This window comes from Pinus tabuliformis, chromosome 7, assembly GCF_031772625.1.
Source record: "Pinus tabuliformis cultivar Carrire ecotype Pingquan chromosome 7, CPIR1, whole genome shotgun sequence".
In the NCBI taxonomy this organism is placed as follows: domain Eukaryota; kingdom Viridiplantae; phylum Streptophyta; class Pinopsida; order Pinales; family Pinaceae; genus Pinus; species Pinus tabuliformis.
In genome coordinates this window covers 612,434,835-612,457,571 of record NC_142293.1, presented here as the reverse complement: position 1 = coordinate 612,457,571, position 22,737 = coordinate 612,434,835, and the positions used below count along the sequence as shown (strand labels likewise).

Below are 22,737 nucleotides of genomic sequence, written 5' to 3'. Positions count from 1 at the left end.
TATTACTGTTTTAAAAAGGGATTAATAAGTTCATTTGGAACTTATTAATAACCTCCTCCCCACATGCAACATGGGATTAATTAACCTCTCGTTAATTAATAACCGAACCAATCACCCCGATAACCAATAAAATCGCGCCCAATATGATCTATTAAGTGTTAATTACATCAGGCCCGCGCGTTAACCTCCCACCATCTCCGCTAAGCGCCTATCGTACGATCTCCATCGCCTCATCTGACGGTTGTTAATCATTTCACGACCCCCTATCTGCTGCTATTGAACTCCCAGGGAAGAGGTGGTTTTGGTCCTGTACCGTGGACATGCATCGCTCTCCCAGCGTGTTTGCTGTTGCTCCGCCTGAAACCACCCAAGCCCAAAAGTAGTGTGGGCAAAACCATTTACCGCCCTCCCCCTACTGACGTCATCCGCTGATGTCAGCTGTCCTTTGCTAATGTCACTTGCCACGTCACCTGCTGACATCACTCCCACATCACCTACCATGTCATCTGTCCTGTACCCCCCACTGATGTCATGCTTAGGTCACCCTTCCGAAAAGTCAAATTTTCCCGCCAGAACTTTATTTCACTAATAAAAGGGAAAAAGGATCATTTTGCTATGTTTTTGCATTCAATGCTCCGCGCTCTCCTGCAGAATAAAGACCTTGAGGTCGCATTTCTGCCTCTCGACCAAAAAAGGCTACACTGACGAGCTCACGGCCTCAATCAAACCACCATTTTACAGTTTTCTTACTCTTTAATACAATTCAAGCCAACACCAGGGGATTCCCAAGCTCGTAGAAGATACCAATAAAGATTTACGGAGATATTTTTGCTACCCTAGCTAGTGGGAACTTGCAGCGACATCAATCACAGAGGAAAGGTGGTTAGCAGGGTCAGTTCAACATTAAAGAAGATGAAAACAAGTCAAAGAGTATCAGAGGCGCATTAAAGAGTATCAGATCAAAATCAAAGTGTATCAGATCAGAATTGAAGATTGTCAGATCAACATTAAAGAGTATCAGATCAAAGTCACAGAAATATCAGATCAGCCATAAAAATTATGAGTGCAGAATTAAAGGCAAATCAAGTCAGAATTAAAGAGCCAGCCTCCAGCACAACATAAGTTAGCCACTTCTATGTTACTTGTAAATTACGCTAGGTTAAAATCTAGATATTATCTCACAGCTTTTATGAGATATTTGTTGTACATATTTTATTGTATAAATACCCCCTTCATCAGAGTTTTAGAGAGGTTGGGTGTGCGTAGATTGCTTGTAATATTGAAACTTTGGAATAAAGAGCTATTGGAAACAAACTGTTGTCTGGCCTACTGGATGAAGAATTGATGCAGAGGACCTATCACAGAATTCTTGAATCAACCTCTGGATCAATAAGTCCCTTATAACTTGTGTTTTATAGTTTTCATGTTTACTATATCATTTGTGTTTCATGATCTGAATGATAAAGAAAAAGATTAATTCAGAATTTGCTTGACTACACTCTGTTTTCAATCTTTATTATTCTCTGTGTTTTCTTCAGAATTAGTATAAACAGTGAATTCTTAATTGCTCCTGTTTCCTGATTCTCTCATATTGATTATTTGATAAAGAATTCTTAACTGCTCTTTGTCAGTAAGCATCCATTTTCCCTCTTTCAATATGTTGAAGGATTCTTGACTGCCCTTCACCCATTTGAGTCCATTCCATCTGATTCCAACCTTTTAATTGTTCCATGTTTGAGTACATTGCTCTGTGATGCCATCTTCTATTAAGAAACCAAATCTAGAAAGCCATCCTTCTTTGACTCCATCATGCCCAATGGACTGAACTATTCTGTTTTACCTCACTGTTCTATTGAATCTCACCACCCAAACTCAAAACAAAACCCTTGAACTTCATACCTAGTCTAATACATTTCCAAAACAAAGCTAAATCATAAAGAGAGAGCCCTCTCTAGATGCAGATTGGCTAGAATCTATATCTAAAAGATTGGTCTGTGGTTACCTCGACCGTATTCCCTTTCTTACAACTTTTGGGAACAACCTGAGTGATAACACCTGGGTTGGGACTATTCCCTCTCATCAAGAGGCTCATATTACTCCCCTCTTTTGACAGTAAGATAACCCGGACAGAGAGTCACATTAAGCACTTTATAGGCACACTCACCTCGCTTTCTTAAAGTTACAAGAATAAAACTCTGATGTGTTGAACAAGAAGAGCTAAGGAAAATATCTAAGATATTGGAAACTAGGCCATTGTACTAAATGGGACTCCTACACCAAATGGTGTGAGGTCTAGTTGGGACTTCATACTGAGGAGATCCCTTGAATGTCGATGAGTCCAACACCGTCAACATGTGTATTGGCCCAAGAAGCAAGAATGTGTAGTTAGGCTAATAAGAGGATGAATGCTTTGTTGTGCCATCCAGCCTAGCAATATGAAACAAGTTCTATATCATCCCTTACCTATACTCACTCTTCCTTGGGAGAGCATTTCCATGGAATTTATGGTAGGTTTACCAAAAACTAAGAAAGGACATGACTACCTATTCATGGTAGTTGACAAGTTCAGCAAGATGTTTGTTCTGATGACCTATAAAAATACCATCAATCAGAAACAATTAATAAAATTATTCTTTGGATAAGTTTGGGTACTTTTTGGGATATAAGTGAGCATCATTTCAGATAAGGACACAATATTTCTTAGTGCATTATGGACTACATTGTGGGAGAAGATGGACACAAAGCTGGAATGATCTACAACATTCCATCAAAAGACATATTGGTAGACAGAATCAATCAAAAAGACTTTGTTGCAGCTTATGAGAGGATATAACTAGAAGCATCCAAATTCCTAGGAAGAAAATTTGGTATATATACAACTTTCGTACAACAAAGTAGTCCACACTTCTATAGGAAAGTCCACATTTGAAACTTCTTTTGGATATTTGTTGCCTTCACCTTTGTGGGTGGAAAGCTAGAGTGAGGGAATATTTTACAAGAGATGCCTTGAGGGCTGAAAAATTTATGGAGAAGATCAGGAAAGTCAACATAGAAGTACAAGAGACACTACCAAAGTCAGAGGATAAATATAAGGTCGGGCATGATGAACATAGAACAGGGAAATTGTTTAAGGTGGGAGATAGAGTATGGCTATGGTTGAACAAGGAGAGGCTATAAGGGTTTGGTAAGAATAAAAAGACTCTAATTTATGGTTCCTTCAAGATATTATAAAATTTGGGTGATAATTGCTATCGGCTTAGTTTACAACCATATATGCACATTTACTCAATTGTGAATGTAGAGAATATGAAAATATATGAGCCTTCCATGATAGATCATGAAGAGGAATAGGTCCCACTGTGTGTGGAGGATTGGGTATCATATTCTTAAGTAGATTTGATAGAAGATAGAATTTTTCATAAGATTTCCATAACTACAAGGCAAGGGTAACATGAACTTTGGTAAATTGGGTTGAAAGGAGGTGGAGGAAAAATTTCCTCATCTAATTCAGTAAAATATTTTTGGGAAAAAAATAATTCCAAGAATGGGAGGTGTGATTTTGTTCGAACCACTAAATTATTTGTGACCCATCTCGATGTTTTTTGGAGTGGAAAAAGTGGAGGAATGAACTCTCGGAACCATTTTCATTAGACGGACCTAGTTTGGCAAATTAGGGTGTGAAACCTTCTAGGAACATTTTGAGTCATCAAATGATATTTTTTCAGGGAAACATACTATCTCTTTATCCCCTCATTCTTTTTCATATTCTACACATAGATACCTTTCCAACGATGGAAGAATCATGCCAATTAGAGTCTGTATGCTAAAGTTATGCCACTCAAAAGTTGACCTTGCTATTTTCACCACCATAATTCGAGAGGATGACATGTCAACCCCAATTATTAATGAAAAAGGGGCTAAACCTTTGATTTTGATGTAGAAGACTCTATAAGAGTTTATATTATAACTTTGGTTAAGAGTTAAGGTAGTCAAACCTAACCACTAGTAGGCTATCAAGTTGTATTATAATCGAGCCACTAGGAGGAAAGAGGTTCCATTATTTCAAGTGCATTTGTTCCATAGATGAGCCAAAATAGCCAAGACAGATAGTAAATAGAGCACACAAAGAGTATTTGGGCACTATAGTAGCCCACATGCCATAGACCATACTTCTTTGTACTCACAACCATATTTCCATTTAGAGAAAGAGAGTGGAGCGACCTCACCTTCCAGTTGGGTTTTTCTCTTGAAAGGGTTTCCCAAGTCATATCTTGTGTCAAATGTGCATGTGGGATTTTATTTTCAATTTTATCTATTTTTTGCATAATTTTAGTTCACATGCATACAATATTACAATAATCTATGGATATATACATCTAAAGGGAAATAAGATTGTAATAGTGTATATTTTATGAATTTTTAAGTATATTTATCAGATCTATTATGATGAAATATCCAGTCAAATATCCATGGCAGTTCATGGATCAAAGGATTTTGTTGGGTTTATGGACACATGTTATCAGAGGATTTTACATCTACTGAGTTTGAACTTTAGGCCAAGAATTAATTTACATATATGGAGGAGAAGACGAAAGAGGCATAATAGGATTCATAGTTTATTTTTTGGCCATTCACCTCCCTTATGCCTATGCTTCCAAAAAGTTGATTACAACCTTACCTCAATTCAAGGATTGAAATAAAATGCTTTAAAACCTATCAAATGGGCCCTCCATATAGCACTATTCTATTGATAGGAGTAACTAACCATTAACCAATCATCAGTGAGGGATAAGGCCTTATCATAGACCTCAATTAGATCCTCTCTCATTTGCTATGGTAACATCCAACTAGAATGTGGGCTTGATTTCCACTGTAGGGTAGGGATTCCTCCATTTGTTAGTTGTGAATTACATTTAAATAGTAAATACAACTCCTTTTCAAATTAGATTTATTTCCTTACCTCTTTATCTACTTACATTTCTTTATCTAAACCGACTGTTGCCTCTTTTGAATTAGTGAGGCTGATTCATATGCTATATGAATTCATACTATTGCATAGGGAATTCTTTTCTTGAGAGTTAATAAAGAATCCAATGATTTCATATTCATAAAAACATTGATATATTCTACAATCACGATTAACACATTTCATATTGATATTAATCATTTGATTTTAATATAACCATGAAATATTCATAAACATATGAAAATAAACAAGACTCATAAACTATTGATGTTAACAATTACCACACGAAATTAGACATATCCATCTTCTGAAGAGTGAATTGCGTTAAATCAACCTATGCAATATTTCTTACGAACTACTACAGAAAAATGTTTTAATAGGAAGCATCCAACTCTTCTTCTTTCTCCCCCCATCCTCCGTTTCTTTGGGGTTCTTCCCTATTTAAACATTATATAATAGTTACAAAATTCAATTTGTTGGTAACACGATCATTACCAATGTGATGTTAAGACATATTCGCTAGTAAATGCTATTGATATGTCTTCTATCTTGTGTGAATATTAAAAAATTTTGACATCTAGGTGATTCCCATCTTGTGGATCTAACACTCCCCCTTCAATACTTGATCATCCAAAAGTTTGATGTCTTTATTCATGTCAATGGCGTAATAGTTGAGTTGGACCACAACTTTGGTAGGGGAAATGAAAAACCTGTCCAATGACTCACTATTAACATTCAAAATTTTTCCAATTTCACTAACCATGTCTAATTGAACCTTGGTTATCTCCTTGAGCTTAAACTTGATAGGCATGAGACTAGGAATATCTTCAGATATGGGTTTGAGGTCCAATTATTTTACCACTTCTATAGCAGAGGGCCATATTTTCTTGGTTATTGTTGTATCTTCTTCCATAATTGCAATGGTTGTTTGACATTCCAACTTCGAAAAATTAACTAGGGATTAGTCCCTTGCCTTTTTCATTTTATCAAGTCAAGGTAATGAGCCTTGGGCATCAAAATATTCCTTTTCCCAATCAATGCTTTGGCCCAGCACCTTGTTGGTTCTGTATTGGGATTCCAATTGAGAAATATTTTCACCTGTTATCCATTTTCATTGCAAAAAAAAGTCTTGAATTTCCCCCAAATTTTCCACAAAGGAGTGTTGATCCTTTTGAAGTTCATTGTTAGTTTTCAAAGCCTATACCTTTATGACCTGAAGATCGACTTGGTCCATTCAAGTGTACTCAAACTTTGTATTCACTTATTTTTTGAGACTCTTCTTGAAGGATTTATTTCAATGGCATGGGCCTCTTTTAGCTACACCATTTTCTTCTGATACTAAGCCTTGAGAAAACCCAAGAGCATGATACACTAATCCTCTATCATGTCTTCACACTTGGGTTCCATACACAATTTTTGTTCTTTCAATTTCTCCTACAACGATGTAATCACCTTGGTTAACTTCTCTACTTCCATATATAAACTTTGTGTCATTACTTTAACTTCCATATAGAGAGCTCCTAGAATGGTTGCAGAGTCTATAGTGCCTTTCTAATTACTCTGGAAATAAATAATCCATATTATTCTCTATTCAGGATACTACAAGATAACTTCCTCTTCCCCTGATGATTCTATTTTTATTTGGTTATGTATGCTTTGAATAACAACTCTTCTAGAATTACTATAATAATAATACCCTAGTTTAACATATTTATCGCTTATATCCTGAAGATTATCATTAATAGGCACATTACCTTATTTTTTGGTGATCAGAGGAATAGAGGAAAGACAATTTATATTAATGTTGGAGATTTGGATCAAGCTAATCACCATAGTATTTTACAGAGAAGTCTTCTCTTTTTGGGAAGATTAAGACCAAGGCTCTAACTCTTATGACTTCCTCACCTCCTCTTATGATTTCTTCATTTCTTCCCATCACTCCTTTTCATAATTATCAATTTTATCCCTCATTTCAACTTTGGCTAGGGCCTTCTTTCCTGTTCTTTTTAGGATTTATCATCAAGGCATTTCTATTTTCTTTTCTGATTTTTTTCCTTTCTAGATTGCATCAATCTCCAAAAAACACTTTTCCCTCTCCTTCTATATCTGCGCCTTTGTGATATATTGGATAGGAGACATGTATAATTCCTCCCTTTCATCCATCCTCTTCCTCTCCACTTCATATGTTAAGACACCTTGAAAGACTGAGGATTCGGGAAGGGATTCATGTTCATATACTTGTGAAAATTTCACTGACTTCTAGTGCTCTTTTATCACAACATGAGGGTCACGTCTCCTGAAAAGCCCCTTAGTAGCTTGAACTCCTTGATATTGTTTGCTTCCTTTTTTAATATGGTAACTTAATTAGTGCATAGTGGCCAACACTAATGGGGAATCCCAACCATGATGTTTTAAAATTATTTAACAAAAACAATTCTATTATTGTTCTAACAGCTTGATAAGAAATCTCTTCAATCATTAATGGATCACATGAGAGGTATGACATAAGATGGGGAGCTACCAAATAGCCAAAAACATGAATATTGGTGTAGTGTTCTTCATAATACCAACTCCCCAAACCCTTTTGGGGTTTTCTGGCTTATTCCCACACTTTAGGAGTTGTACAATTGAAGAGTATTTGGCTGTTGATCATGCTAAGAAATAGTTGTAGATTTAATAAATCAATTTTGGATCATGCTCGACTAACAAATCTTGATAGTAGATATGAATAGGTGGTATTTTAGGTGTTTATCTCTAATTCATGCCCAGAAATTCATTAGCATCAAAATTTTTATCTATGAGATAGGAATAAATATAAAAGGAGGGGCCATGATTCTCTATTGCTTTCTTTATCTTCTTTAGAGCCTTTAGTAATTCTACTAGAAATACATTTGAAATATTCAATATATGACCAGTACTGACTATTTATGTCAAAAATGGTAACCATTCAAGCTTGAAATGAGATGCATTTAACTCACCATATGTTCTACTAATCATGGTTTTTAAATGGCAGAATGGTGGCAATAGGTGATGGGTGTGATACTACTTGTTGGTGCGATCTTTAAACGAGTCGTTATCCCACCACCATTCTTCCAAGATTTTCATGAACTTAATATTACCCATAAATCATTTATCCTAAACATACTTTCTTAACTTGATCTCTAGAGGCTTCAAATGATAAATTTGGTTAAATGCCTTAGGTTTCAAAGAGGTTACAATTTCTCTTACATTATTGATTATGGCCTCTTTCTACAAATCCACACGTGCCACTTCCCATCTTTTCATGTCATTATATGGAAGAATGGTCGGTCTCATGGCAGAATGATAGATATTAGACTTATTTATATTACACATAGAATCAAAGTCCTTATCTCCTTTAATGAATTGTTTTCCTTTAGATAGGACCTATAGATTTATCCTTTTTCTAGGTACATCTCGACTTCGTTAAAGATGTTAGTATTCATGAGTGGGTTTCCTTTAGAGATGGATCTTGCATAATGTTTTTTTGGATATTCAACATTTTCCCTTTGCCTTTCAATGTTTTTGACATCTTTTCAGTTTCCTACGCCTTCAACATCTACATGAAATAATTGAATATAAGTTTCATAACATGTGTTCCATTTTCAATTTGAATAGTAATGTAGAGGTAAAGCTTCTTACTCTAATGCAATTGTAATTAATCAAAAGCAAATTATCTGCTGGGAGAAAACCAATGCCACTATGGGGAGTCAAGGTCAAGGGATAATTATGCGAATAAACAGTGGAGGATGAGTAAAATTAGTTTTTGAAAACATTATTTACAACACTTAATGGAAACTACAAGGAGGATTTAATGTGATCTAAGTAGCTCGACACATTAATTTCTAGCAAAAATTCTAATTCATGCAAGAATTGGGAGAATGTGATCGAAGCATTCAAGTCATAGAGCAGTTTGATCATGCTGATGATTTCTATTAAACATAATACCTATCATTAATTACAGCTAAACATGATTCCCATGTTGACCATGGTTGACCAAGTCAATCACAATTGACATGATAGAGTATGGATGAATGTTGTTAACCATGGGTGTTAATGTTTAATTATAAATAAATATGGTGACCATGGTTGTTAATGTTTTAACTACAAATGAATATGGTTGACCATGTTAACCATGGATGACCATAGTGACCTTGGTGAACCATAGTTGACCTAGTTTGAGCATGGTTGAACATGATGTCCATGTTAAGTATGGTTAACCAAATCAATCATAATTGTATGTGTTGATATATATATATATATATATATATATATATATATATATATATATATATATATATATATATATATATATATAGATATAGATATATATATATATTCAACTTTATTAATAAATAAGTATTTCACGTTATTATTAATATTAAATTAAGATATTAATGTTAATATTAGTAGTAACTTTATTAACCTTAATGTTATAAATCTTAATGTTTATGTTAATGTTAATATTAACCTTAATATTAATGTTACTAATGTTAATTTTCTTTTAATTTAGTTAGCATTGATGTTTTGGGGAGTTTGAAGCTGAAGTTGTATTAATACAATATAAAAATAATAGGTATTGTTGCTATTATGGTATTCTTTTTAGTGCATAACTGAATTAGAGGGCAACATAAGCATTTCATCAACATAGATTGCACATCCACTTGTTTGGATTGCCATCTTCCTGGCATTGTTGACTTCTATAGCTTAGATGAAGCTATGAAGTGAGACATTCACTATATATGTTCTCTTCATTAATATCCACACACACACACATATATGCCAATTCTTTCATTCCAAACTAATTTTTTTAATAATTAATTTATTAGACATTCAACTTCAATCTACATTTGTAATGAGGTTATATGGAAGGTAGAATATTATCACCGTGAATTGTTAGTTCCCTATTCCAACACTACTTGTTAGGATTAGAAGCACTCTAATGATGAGAGTGCACAATGCTACCCAATATGATGATACAATTCACTCAAATTGAATAAGAATGATATTAATACATTACATTTATTGTTATTAATATTAAGTCAAGATATCTTTCAACCAAAATAATTTACATCCTTGACTTGAAGTGCTTTTTGTGGATTATGGTGATTGTGTTCAGAGGTGCATTCTACAACCTAGTATGAAGGGGATGTGTAAGTATGTCACTTCTCTAATAAAATAATAATAAAAATAAAAAAATTAATGTCGGCCCAAAACAAAAATGAAAATAATCATATAGATAAAAAAAAACTACAATATAATTCAACACAGACAATAGAAAATCTTGCTCGAAAATATTTTAATATTTCTTTTAATTAAATATTTGTAAAATTAATTTTAAAAGGAAGAATTCATAAAAAATGAAAATTGTGGCAGAGAGTCTCTTCTCAATATTACGAATCAAATAAATAGGATTACATTGGAGACATCAACATTAAATGACTATCGTGAGAGTGAACTAAACTAGGTTACATTCGAGACATAACATTAAATCACTGCAATGGGTTACATTGGAGACATAACATTAAATGACTGCAATGAGACTGAACTAAACTCGACTAACTCAAACTGAGCTAAGACACCTAGTAGGTAGTTGGAATTTGATTATCCAACAAAAACCATATCCTATGGATATATTAAAATATTTAAAAACATAAATATTTGCACTTCAAAATTGTAATATTTGAAAATGTTAATTTGATGTAATTTTATTATAAATTTTGTTATCATCCCGGTAAAAAATATTGTTGAAATTAATATTATTATTATTATTATTAAATCTACTATTAATATATTATATATTATAATATTAATATTATTGTATTTAATAATTTTTTAATCCAAAATTATTGATTTCTCCCGCCCCACGATAAATCTAAAATTAAATAGATTTAAACTTATTATAATAGATCTTATCTAAAATTAAATAGATTAAAAGTTATTATAATATATCTTTACATGATTTGCAATGCAAAAATCATAGCTAGCTATCCTCCTAGCAAACTGTAAAAATTGTATCATTTAAGACCCAAGAATTAAATCGACAAATATATAGAATAATAGTTTTAGGATTAGATGATTTGTATCCATTTTGTCTATGTGGCAAACCTTCCATTCCCCATCGGTTGCTTGGGCAGAGGAAATGGAAATTGAATATTGATTGACGGTTTTTAATAATCCCTTATTCAATGAATACAAACCCAATTTGAAACGCGTAGGGACTGTGAAATGCCGAGGTAATGGAATGTGTATTTCAAGTTAAGCAAAAGCTAGGGCTTCTTTTTGCAATAGGTCACACCATTCTCTTAGTGGAAAGAGGAATTCAAGAGTCATCACAATGTGGTGAGATGAAGTGCTTGTGATGAGGTCAAGTGTTGGTTGGCAATGACGGGAGAAGAGAAGTGAGGGAAGTAAATTTAATAATAGAAAGGGGAAGCATAAAATTAGGGTTTGGGACCAATTCTAATTCTCTATAAAAGTGAAGTAATTGGAACAGAAATATTAAAGTCATTTGTTATTTTCTACATAATTAAAAACTGTGGAAGATTTATTTCAATATAATATAAAGAAAATAAATGTTATTATAAAAAAAATTGTGTTTGATTATATAACTCAGAAAAGAAATGTTGGAAAAAAATGATATTATAAAAAAAAAATTGTTTGATTATATAACTTAAAAAATCAAATTTAATTATAATTTTCTTTTTGAAATGATCTAATTAGAGTCTTTTTTGAATTTATTTATTTTTTTAATTAATACATGGAATTATGATTTATTGTTATGTAAAATATATTTTTAAATTTATAAAAATATTAACATTGAATTAAAAAATTTTATAAATATTTATTTTTCATATTACACAAATTAAATTTATAATTTCAAAATATTTATTGATCTAATATCGTTACAAAATTTTTAGCAATTACGGTATTTTAGGTTAATTTCTGATAAAAAAAATATTTTGAAATCCATTAAACATAAGGAGGTCAAATAATTAACCTTTATCTATAAAATTCCAAAATATTCCAAAAAAACTACCATTCAAACTCAAAAATTACTTACTACATAATTTATTACATATTACATCCCGTATGATTTAGTTTTCGGAGCAGGGTCTCATTACATGATTTAGAATTAGTGAGAAGAATCTCATACTCTGTTTGGCCTGGGAAAAGGTCGTGAAATCTACAACTAACTAATAATAATTTATTAAAGGATTCAAGGCAGACATACATGTAGAATGAATTGCACATACATTTACAGATGATTTAGAATTAGTGAGAAGAATCACATACTGTAGTTTGGCCTGGGAAAATATGGTGTAATTTACAACTAAATAATAATAATTGCACATAAATTTAGAGATGAAAGGAAAGAAATTAAGCAGACGAATGTAGGCCGCAAAGTGTTTTGCAAATTTGGGACGAAGCAACTCATAAAAATCGAACCAGTGATTGAATGAGGACTATGTCTTGTAGGAAAAACTCTCGGGCTTATGTTTATTGCCATTTCCCTAAATATTTAGTAATCAGACCGACATTTTTTAAGAACCAGTGATTGAATGAAAACTATGTCTGGTACGAAAAACTCTTGGGCTTATGTTTATTGCTAATTTATATGTAGTAATCAGACGGACATAACAGCAATCAATTATAGGGCCACTAGGGCCCGTCCTTCTGATTGCCAAATGATATGTAGCAGCTAAATATTGAGGAATCAGCAATAGAGCAATAGACACAAGGATGCCCATAGAAAACTAGCTGTTGGAGGCGGCGCTCTAACAATGCAAAGTTGTCATGTCGCTTGATCAAACTCAATCGCACATACCGCTTCTCTCCTCCAAACAATTCGCCCGCTCGCCCGATGATGCCCCCGCTTTTGAAAACCGCTGTGCAGTCCTCATCTTCATCTCTCTCGCATTTCACCCACGCGTACGCTGAACAAACACTAATTCCTCACTGTATCAGTAATATCACAAAAAAGCAATCAACAAAACTCCGTTACAAACCATGAAAATATATATACCTGGCGAAGGTCCAGTGGTGGTCGAGAAAAAACTGCAGTGATTAGCAGTCAAGTTTTGAAGGGAAAAACGGTTGGAGCCACTGAAGATCTTTTGCAGTCTTTGCCATCGTTCTTGCATAACATCGTAAGTGTAGTGAAATAGAAGGTTATGATGCTTGTGCTCATCATATGTCTTCCTCTCTTCCAATTTTCGTTGCGGGGAATTCTTCTGCGGCCCATAACCAGCTATTTGTCGGGAATTTCTGGTTATTCCAAACAAAATACAGTGGAAAAATCCTCTGCTTCCACTGTTCAGAATTTTCTGATAAATTCCGAAACAACAAAAATATGAACAGAGAGTAATACTCTGTTTTCTGATAATTCAAAAACTCAAAAACCGAGCATAAATAATGCTTTACTTTGCCTCAGGATCACAAACTGATCAAAATAACATTCTGGTTTTGACACAGGAAAATACTCTGTTTTTAACTCATAAAAACAGAAAAATTCGTTTGCTGGAAACGGTGTTTCAGCAACACAGTTTTTTTCAGTTGCTGAAACAGGTGTTTCAGCAACGGTGTTTCAGCAACGTAAAAATTTTGACGTCAAGTATTTTTTGAGTTACGAGCTGTTTCAGCAACTAAAAGTTTTGACGAAATAACTTTTGGTGAAACAAAAACGCACAGAAAGGAATTTCTATTTATGAAAGTAAACTAACTGATAAAACTAAGTCTTCCTCACATAGAGGGATTTCCACAACTGCTGTTATAAAACATCTTCCTCTTAACAGAGGGATTTACAATCTATGCTAAAGAGCATCTTCCTCTCAACAGAGGGATTCACCAAACTATGCTGAAAAGCATCTTCCTCTTGACAGAGGGATTACATCAGGAACGCTTCAGTTCCACACAACAACTATCTCATAAAATTTCAGCACTGCTGTGCAAAATGGCTTCATTCATGTGAGCTCATGCTGCTGCACATTCTTTCTTAAAAACACAGAAATTACATTCCAGCGCTGCTGCGCTATATTGCTAAACTCTTAACACTGCTGTGTGCTGCGTTTCCATATTCACTAACAGAAAACTATACTCACGCTGCTGCGTGCTCTCCTCTGCTCTCTATCTTTTTCTGTCTTCTACACTGCTGTGTCTACACATATATATAGTGCAGGAAAGGTTCTTCACCGCCTTAACTTGCTGATGAAATATCTGCTGCTCATAATTAACAGATTTGATTTCTTGCTGTATTTCTTGAGTCGGTTGTGCTGAAACCCAAGACTGATAAATGTTGCGGCTGGTACTTTCCTTCTCGGCCATGCTTCTTCTTTAATGTTGTTTGGTGAGCTGTTATGGCGCAGAGCCCAGATCTGATCTTCCTCCTCCTTTGGGAACACAAACAAGCAAACGGTGAAAAGACACTTATGGCGGTGGTGTGAATAAGTCGACTCCTTCGTAAGTCCTCTATTGCGGCTCGCTGCTACTGCACGGCAGTTGGAATTAATACTCCAACACTCCCCCTTAATTTCAACTGCTGGGTTATCAGTCATACCCAGACATTTTATCAAAAACTCGAAACTTTTCTGATCCAATGGTTTGGTCAGAATATCAGCAACCTGCTCCTTCTCTGCTCTCATGGGAGATTTAATTTCATATCTCTCCCCTATAAGAAGATCCATCTGATAGAGTTCTACCAGGGTCTTCATCAGATCTTCAATCTCTTCCTCTGTCATATTGACAAGGGTTTTGGCAGTGAAGCCCATCTCAGCGATCTTGGCAAGAGTTACACATCAAACTGCATATTCTTTAAACAGATCTTCAAGGAACTTCAATTCCTTTCTCCCATTCATGGGTTCTGTCCATTTCCTCTCTTCAACTCCATCTTCTAAATAAACAGGGTCATCAACATGACTAGATAAAGCAAACAAAGAATTCATTCCTTCTTCATAAATATCACTCAAACTTCTGAATTTCTTACCTCTTTCATTCGGTGTGCAAGTGCTTGTAGATGCACTTGAATTTCCTCCTTGTGGTGTGCTTGGAGAAGCACTTTCATTTCTCCTCAAGGGTGTCTCTTGTTGTTCTGTTGTTGGTGCTGCTGTTTGGGGATGTGTTTCAGCCAACTCTTCATCATCATCATCATGAGACAAACAGTTTTTAACATTAACTGTTTTCTCTATGCTTCCATCCCAAGCTTCCTCCTCAATAAATTGAACATCTCTGCTAACAAAAAACTTCTTGGTGGATGGGATATATAATCTGTAAGCTTTGGATTCTTCACTGTATCCAATGAAAATACATTTCTCCCCTTTGTTGTCCAATTTCTTCCTTAGCTGATCTGAAATGTGTGCATAAGCCACACAACCAAAAACTTTCATGTGGGTGACTCCTTGCTTTCTCCCACTCCATGCTTCTTCTGGCACTTTGTTCATCACTGCTTTTGTAGGACATCTATTTAAAATATATACTGCACAGTGTACAGCTTCAGCCCAATAATCATTTGGCAAATGCTTTGCCTTCAACATGCTCCTCGCGATATCCATGATTGTTCTGTTTTTCCTTTCAGCAACTCCATTTTGCTGCGGGGTGTACCTTGCTGTAAATTGCTTATGAATTCCATTTTCCCTGCAAAAACGTAAAAATTCTTTGGAGATATACTCACCTCCTCTGTCAGTTCTCAAAACCTTGATACGCAACCCACTTTGATTTTCTACAAGTGCTTTGAAATTTTGAAATTTTTCAAACACTTCACTCTTATTCTTCAGAAAATAAACCCAAGTCTTTCTAGTAAAGTCATCAATAAATGTTAGAAAATATTGGCTACCTGCAAGTGATGGAGCTTGCATCGGTCCACATAAATCTGAGTGGATAATTTCTAAGGGTGCTTTTGCCCTTATGCTTTTTCCTGTTGGAAAACTTTCTCTGTGTTGTTTTCCCAATATACAACCTTCACAAAGGCTGTCTGGCTTTTCTATCAATGGTAATCCTCTTACCATTCCTTTTCTACTTAACAAATTAAGACCTCCAAAGTTAAGATGTCCAAACCTCAAATGCCACAACCAATTTTCATCCTTTGGTACGCTTTGGAGAGCCTCTTGTGTCACTGCTGCAACTACTTCTTTATTTTTCAGATCTGCCCTTATTCTGAGAGGGAACATCCTGTTCCTTGTCATCTTCACTTCAGCAATACAACGTTTGCTGGGTAATCTGTCCATGATGGTGCATACATCATTCTCAAAGAAAACATTGTAACCCTTCTGAATAAGCTGTCCAATACTCAAGAGATTACACTTCATTCCAGGAACATAATAAACATCTGCTATGGTTTTCTTTTCACCTTTCTTTGTAAATATCTTAACTTCTCCTTTTCCCATAACAGAAATTTTACTATCAGTCCCAAGTGTGACTTGTGACTGCATACTCTCATCTAAAGCAGAAAACAGGGCTATGTTTCCTGTCATATGGTTGCTGCAACCAGAATCTAGAAACCATATATCTTCACTGTTTGTTTCAGCCATATTACAAACTAACAACACATTATCTTGACTGATATTTTCTCTAGTGATGTTTGCACTAGATCTATTACTCATATCATGCTGCTTTTTCCTACATTCATTTGCATAGTGCCCATATTTTTTACAATAATAACATTGGACATTGGATTTTTGATACCTTTGTCCTTGAGCATGATGTTGTCCACTTTGTTGGCTGCTGCCATGGCCTTGGTTCTGATTTGGATTGCTGCCTCTTCCTTGAACGTTTGCTGGACTGTTTCTTCCGCCTCTGTATTGGCTTCTGCCTCTTCCTCTCTTGTTTCCTCTGCCTTGACTTCTTCCTCTTCCAAATGACATCTGGGTCTTGAAGGCTTGCTCTAAAGATGAGTTTTCATTTCTACTCAACCTCTGCTCATGAGTTATCAGTGATGCATGAAGTTCATCAACTGAAAATTTTGAAAGATCCTTTGTCTCTTCTATGGTGGTGACAATCACATCAAACCTTGAGGGTAGGCACCTCAATAGTTTCTCTACAATCCTCCTTTCTTCAAGAGTTTCTCCATGAGACCTTATCTGTGTGACCAAACCAATTGCTTGTGTGAAGAATGAGTCAATATTGTCTGAGTCCTTCATACGCAGGTTCTCAAAATCTTTCCTCAGCAACTGTAGTTTCGCTGTCTTCACTTTCTCCATGCCTTGATAGGATGTCTTGAGAGTTTGCCATGCTTCTCTGGATGTCTTAGCTGCTGCTATCCTTGGAAACACACTTTCATTCACTGCTCGATACAATAAGTAGAGGACCAAAGCATCTTTCTTCTTATAGTTCTTCAACAACTCTTTCTCTGCCTGAGTTAAGCTATTAAACTCATTTTCATTTGCTGGTTCTTCAAAACCATCTTCAACAAATTCCCATAAATCTTCTGAGAAAAGAAAAGCTCTCATAACTATTGCCCAATAGTCATAGTTTTTCTCATTGAACTGTGGGAGCTGGGTATTAAACATACCCACGCTGGTGCTGGCCATTCTTTCAATACTTGACTGTAAAAAAAAAATCACTTAATTGTCTTCAGCAGCTACACAAAAAACTAATCTGAAAAATACCTTGACAACGTTTTCGCTCTGCTGGATAATTTGAAATCTGCAGCAACAAATCTTCTTTCAGCTTCTTTGATGTCTTCAAAGAGCATGAACAAGCTCTGATACCATGTCGGGAATTTCTGGTTATTCCAAACAAAATACAATGGAAAAATCCTCTGCTTCCACTGTTCAGAATTTTCTGATAAATTCCGAAACAACAAAAATATGAACAGAGAGTAATACTCTGTTTTCTGATAATTCAAAAACTCAAAAACCGAGCATAAATAATGCTTTACTTTGCCTCAGGATCACAAACTGATCAAAATAACATTCTGGTTTTGACACAGGAAAATACTCTATTTTTAACTCAGAAAAACAGAAAAATTCGTTTGCTGGAAACAGTGTTTCAGCAACACAGTTTTTTTCAGTTGCTGAAACAGGTGTTTCAGCAACGGTGTTTCAGCAACGTAAAAATTTTGACGTCAAGTATTTTTTGAGTTACGAGCTGTTTCAGCAACTAAAAGTTTTGACGAAATAACTTTTGGTGAAACAAAAACGCACAGAAAGGAATTTCTATTTATGAAAGTAAACTAACTGATAAAACTAAGTCTTCCTCACATAGAGGGATTTCCACAACTGCTGTTATAAAACATCTTCCTCTTAACAGAGGGATTTACAATCTATGCTAAAGAGCATCTTCCTCTCAACAGAGGGATTCACCAAACTATGCTGAAAAGCATCTTCCTCTTGACAGAGGGATTACATCAGGAACGCTTCAGTTCCACACAACAACTATCTCATAAAATTTCAGCACTGCTGTGCAAAATGGCTTCATTCATGTGAGCTCATGCTGCTGCACATTCTTTCTTAAAAACACAGAAATTACATTCCAGCGCTGCTGCGCTATATTGCTAAACTCTTAACACTGCTGTGTGCTGCGTTTCCATATTCACTAACAGAAAACTATACTCACGCTGCTGCGTGCTCTCCTCTGCTCTCTATCTTTCTCTGTCTTCTACACTGCTGTGTCTACACATATATATAGTGCAGGAAAGGTTCTTCACCGCCTTAACTTGCTGATGAAATATCTGCTGCTCATAATTAACAGATTTGATTTCTTGCTGTATTTCTTGAGTCGGTTGTGCTGAAACCCAAGACTGATAAATGTTGCGGCTGGTACTTTCCTTCTCGGCCATGCTTCTTCTTTAATGCTGTTTGGTGAGCTGTTATGGCGCAGAGCCCAGATCTGATCTTCCTCCTCCTTTGGGAACACAAACAAGCAAACGGTGAAAAGACACTTATGGCGGTGGTGTGAATAAGTCGACTCCTTCGTAAGTCCTCTATTGCGGCTCGCTGCTACTGCACGGCAGTTGGAATTAATACTCCAACACTATTACTGTTTTCAATATCCTGCTTGCCCTTAGCTGTGTATCATGTGATACGCCAAAAGTATTCTCTAAAACGTATTCAGCCATCTTTTCGTACACATCATAGTCTTTCACAATAGCCCATCTGCAAACAAAGAATTTCTTAGCTCATTTGAATCTCCAAGTACTAATTAATGAAAATCAAGAAGTACTAATTAATGAAAATGATGATGAAATGAGTAACCAGTTATACCCTAGCCTGCTTCCCCCGTGCCCAGTGAGCTTGGAGAGGGTGAAGAGCATAACATCCTCGTCAGCTGGCTCGGTGATGGCAGTATAGTGAGGCCAGTAGTAGGCGTGATCATAAACATTCCTCACGTCTTCTCCATGTAAAGCCCCTTGTTGAATAAAACCTGTTGGATTGTCTGGAGATGCTACAATTTGTACAAATCTGGTGGATTTAGAGGAGCGATTTGCCCATGCCTTCGCGTCTCCCTTCCACACGGAGTTTGCAGAATAAAACATTTCAGTCTGGGTTCTATAAGCCTGCAAACAAAAATTACCATAATATTAGACCTGGATTTCAGATCTACTGAAACAATTTGACCTATACCTAGATCGTGTAGGTTGTGTGTGGTGGGGACTGTCTGTTGTTTTCCACCCAACCAGATTATCTATCTTGATTTACAATAAAACCACATTAAGAAAAACTTGAGAGATGCGGCCTGGTCATACTCCGTAATAGGGTGCAGGTGCGACTACTTGTGCAGGGTGTTGAGCGTCCTGCTTATGAGAAAGGCTGTAAACCGCAGCATTGATGAGCTGTGTAGAGCCAGTTCCAATCACAATATACCTCCCCTCTGTCACCGCGTTTCCCACTAACGCATGGATCCCACGAATTTGAGTCTCCAACTCGGGGGATATCACGACTGTTGGGCCATCGAGTATGCTATAGCTCATCCGATACCACCCCGGCACCACTGTTGCGCTCGCTTCGGCATTCTTGATCCAGAAGGGCTCAAGAAACAGAGGATCCCCACTACAGAACAGTATTCAAGTTACCCATTTCGTCAGATAATTAAACACCTAATGAGATTTAGGAATTGAATTCAATTATTTTTTGTTAATTCAGGATGATATTCAAGCTCACCTGTCAACATCAACAACACAGTCGACAACCGTTTGGGAACAATCGGGCCCCGTATAGCATTCGTTACATTCGCAATCAGATGTTTTACCCTGACCATCTGGCGCAATATTTAGCGTGTCGACGTAGACAAATCCATGGCCGGAACAATGATATGCTGCCGCTGCCTCTGCTTCCTCGGCGGCTCGCCGACTCCATGTCAGCGCCTGCAAATTATTATCACCCACTCCCTCTTCAGCTCTTGCATCTCCATGCAGTTCTTGGTGCAAAGATGAGTGGATGGGAAACACAGACAAGAGAGCTAGAAATAACAGATTCAGCAGTAGCGAAAACACCAAAAGCACATGATTCGCCAGTCTGGACTTCAATCGACCAGAGGCATTATTAGCATTTGAGGTAAGAGAGAGTTGTTGTTGGGGGTGGTCGTCCATCTTGGGATTTCAGTCCCACGAGCGATGGATGAGAGAAAGAAGTCGGGCTAACGATTTCTTTAGGTCTGGAGATTGATGATGGATAGCAGCAGGAGTAGAGGTTGGATTGGAATTTCTCATGCAGCACCTGTATATATATAGATGTAACACTAAACGTATACCATATATCTATAACTCACATGTTGGATAATAAAGACGGTAACGTGGTCAGAACTGTGACACTCCGAGTTTCATTTTGTAATGTCAAAGGAGGCAAATTGAACAAAAATGTCAAATGATGCAATCAGGAATGCCGTATTGATTTGTTTTTGAATGAAAAATAATGGAAATTCGGGTATCATTTTCATAAAATGGGGCTAATTTATGCAAAATAATAGAAATATTAAAAAATAATAAAAATTCTCGCCAAAGTTTTTAGATATAAAGGGTATATTTTATGCTTTTAAGATATTTTTTTATGGTGTTGAATCCATTTATATGATAAAAACACTGTTCAATAGAGTAGTCTAACAAAAATCATAACAAAATTTTTAAGAAAAGTGAATTACAGCTGACAAGTTTTGCATTTTAGTTGCAATATCAAAATAACCCTGCAAGAGAATTTTGATTATGCTAAATCTATTTCCAATATCAAAATAACTCTTCAAACCCCTGTACTCAAAATTTTTGATAATTTTTTTTTTTTTTTTTTTCTAAATTCCAGCTATATATAATTTTTAACCCTCCATAGACAACGACCTATTCAATTAGCGTCAATTTTTTTGAAAAAAACAAAAATCAAAAGTCAGATTGATAGTTTTTTACCATCCTGCGGAAATTCACGCTTCGGTAGATAAAGCCATTGGATCTTTTTCTTTTGTACTCTATATAAACACTTTCCAAACGCCCATTCACATGGAGCCCGTCATGATTCGTGAATACGTAAATTGCGTTGCGAGTTTCGTGCCGTAAACTCCAAATCTCCATTAAATATTTTATGTTTTTGTTTTTGGAATTTTGCTAAACTTCGCGAGAACTGTGACTCTCAGAGTTTGCTGATGTAATGCCGAATGAGGCAAATTGAGGAAAAATGTCAAATGAGGCAATCCGCAATCTTTTTATTTTATACCATATAAACAGCTTCCAAACGCTGATTCACATGGAGCCCATCGTGATTCGTGAATACGTAAATTGCATGGTGAGTTTCGCTCTGTAAAATAGGATATATTTTATGTGTCAGTGCCCAGTATTTAAATCGAATAAGCCGGTTTCTGAATTACTGTAGTTTGGTAAAGGAACCGTTGCTGAATTCATAATAATGAACAAGGCTGTTAGAACGTTACGAAATTAAATAATCCAATGGTTTAGTGTTTTGGGAGTGATTTTATGCATTCGAAATTAAATAATCAATGGTTTAGTGATTTTTGGGAGTGATTTTACGCAACGGGCTATGAAAGTATTTCCATCTTTTAAAAAATCAAATCAGTAAAATAAGACGTTTTTGTTTTTTATTTAAACAGTAATAAAAGTCATCAGAATCCAATTGTAATAATAAAGACCTTAGGTAAGTTTAGAAAGTCCAAAAAATTGCACTAAAAGCAACTGCATTTACTATATTAGTAGTTGGTAATTTATATAAATTAAAAGATATTATTCTCTTTATTATATTATTATTTAGTTTAATCATATAAAATTAAATGGCTAGTAAATACATTTAGGTATCAAAACACTTCATTGTATGTTTTTTTAAGATAAAGATAATTTTTCTACATTATTACTCTATCCACTATATTATTAGCTAATGAAACTATATAAGTTAAATCAAATAGAATTATGACAGTCATAATTAAATGGTTAGTAAACTTCTAAAGTATCTAAACACTTACTTCATTATAGAAAATATTAAAAAATCGAAAAAAAAATTAATTAAATCATAACTTTATTTTAAAGTATTATAACCATTAATTACAAAAAGAATTAATATATTAATTAAACATATATACATTTAAAAAAGCATGCAACGAGATTGTTAACCACAATGGTTATTACTTTGTAAATAGGCTTAGTAACAATGCCATAGTCCAATATCATGGCTTACTATTGTCACATGCCCCATAAACCACAACTCATGCCCCATAAAACACAACTTATGTTAATATGAGACATGTTTATATGAATTTTTTAATTAATTAATCAATTTAGTTAAAAATGGAGAAAAGTCAAATTTTGATGTGTGACTACTACTAAGAATATT

General features: G+C 35.1%; 1 protein-coding gene across 1 annotated transcript in view; it reads right to left on the bottom strand.

Annotated features, from left to right (window-relative positions):
• LOC149248921 (tryptophan aminotransferase-related protein 3-like) overlaps positions 1–20,504 on the bottom strand; it is a 188,798-nt gene extending 168,294 nt beyond the window's left edge. Inside the window, exons 1-6 of the mRNA XM_089451400.1 lie at positions 20,077–20,504; positions 19,662–19,965; positions 19,180–19,472; positions 18,951–19,071; positions 13,011–13,218; positions 12,722–12,921 (exon numbers count right to left, since the gene is read on the bottom strand). Of these exons, the coding sequence (XP_089307526.1) occupies positions 12,722–12,921; positions 13,011–13,218; positions 18,951–19,071; positions 19,180–19,472; positions 19,662–19,965; positions 20,077–20,504 (1,554 nt within the window). The remainder of the gene's footprint in view (positions 1–12,721; positions 12,922–13,010; positions 13,219–18,950; positions 19,072–19,179; positions 19,473–19,661; positions 19,966–20,076) is intronic.
• Positions 20,505–22,737: the final 2,233 nt, after the last annotated feature.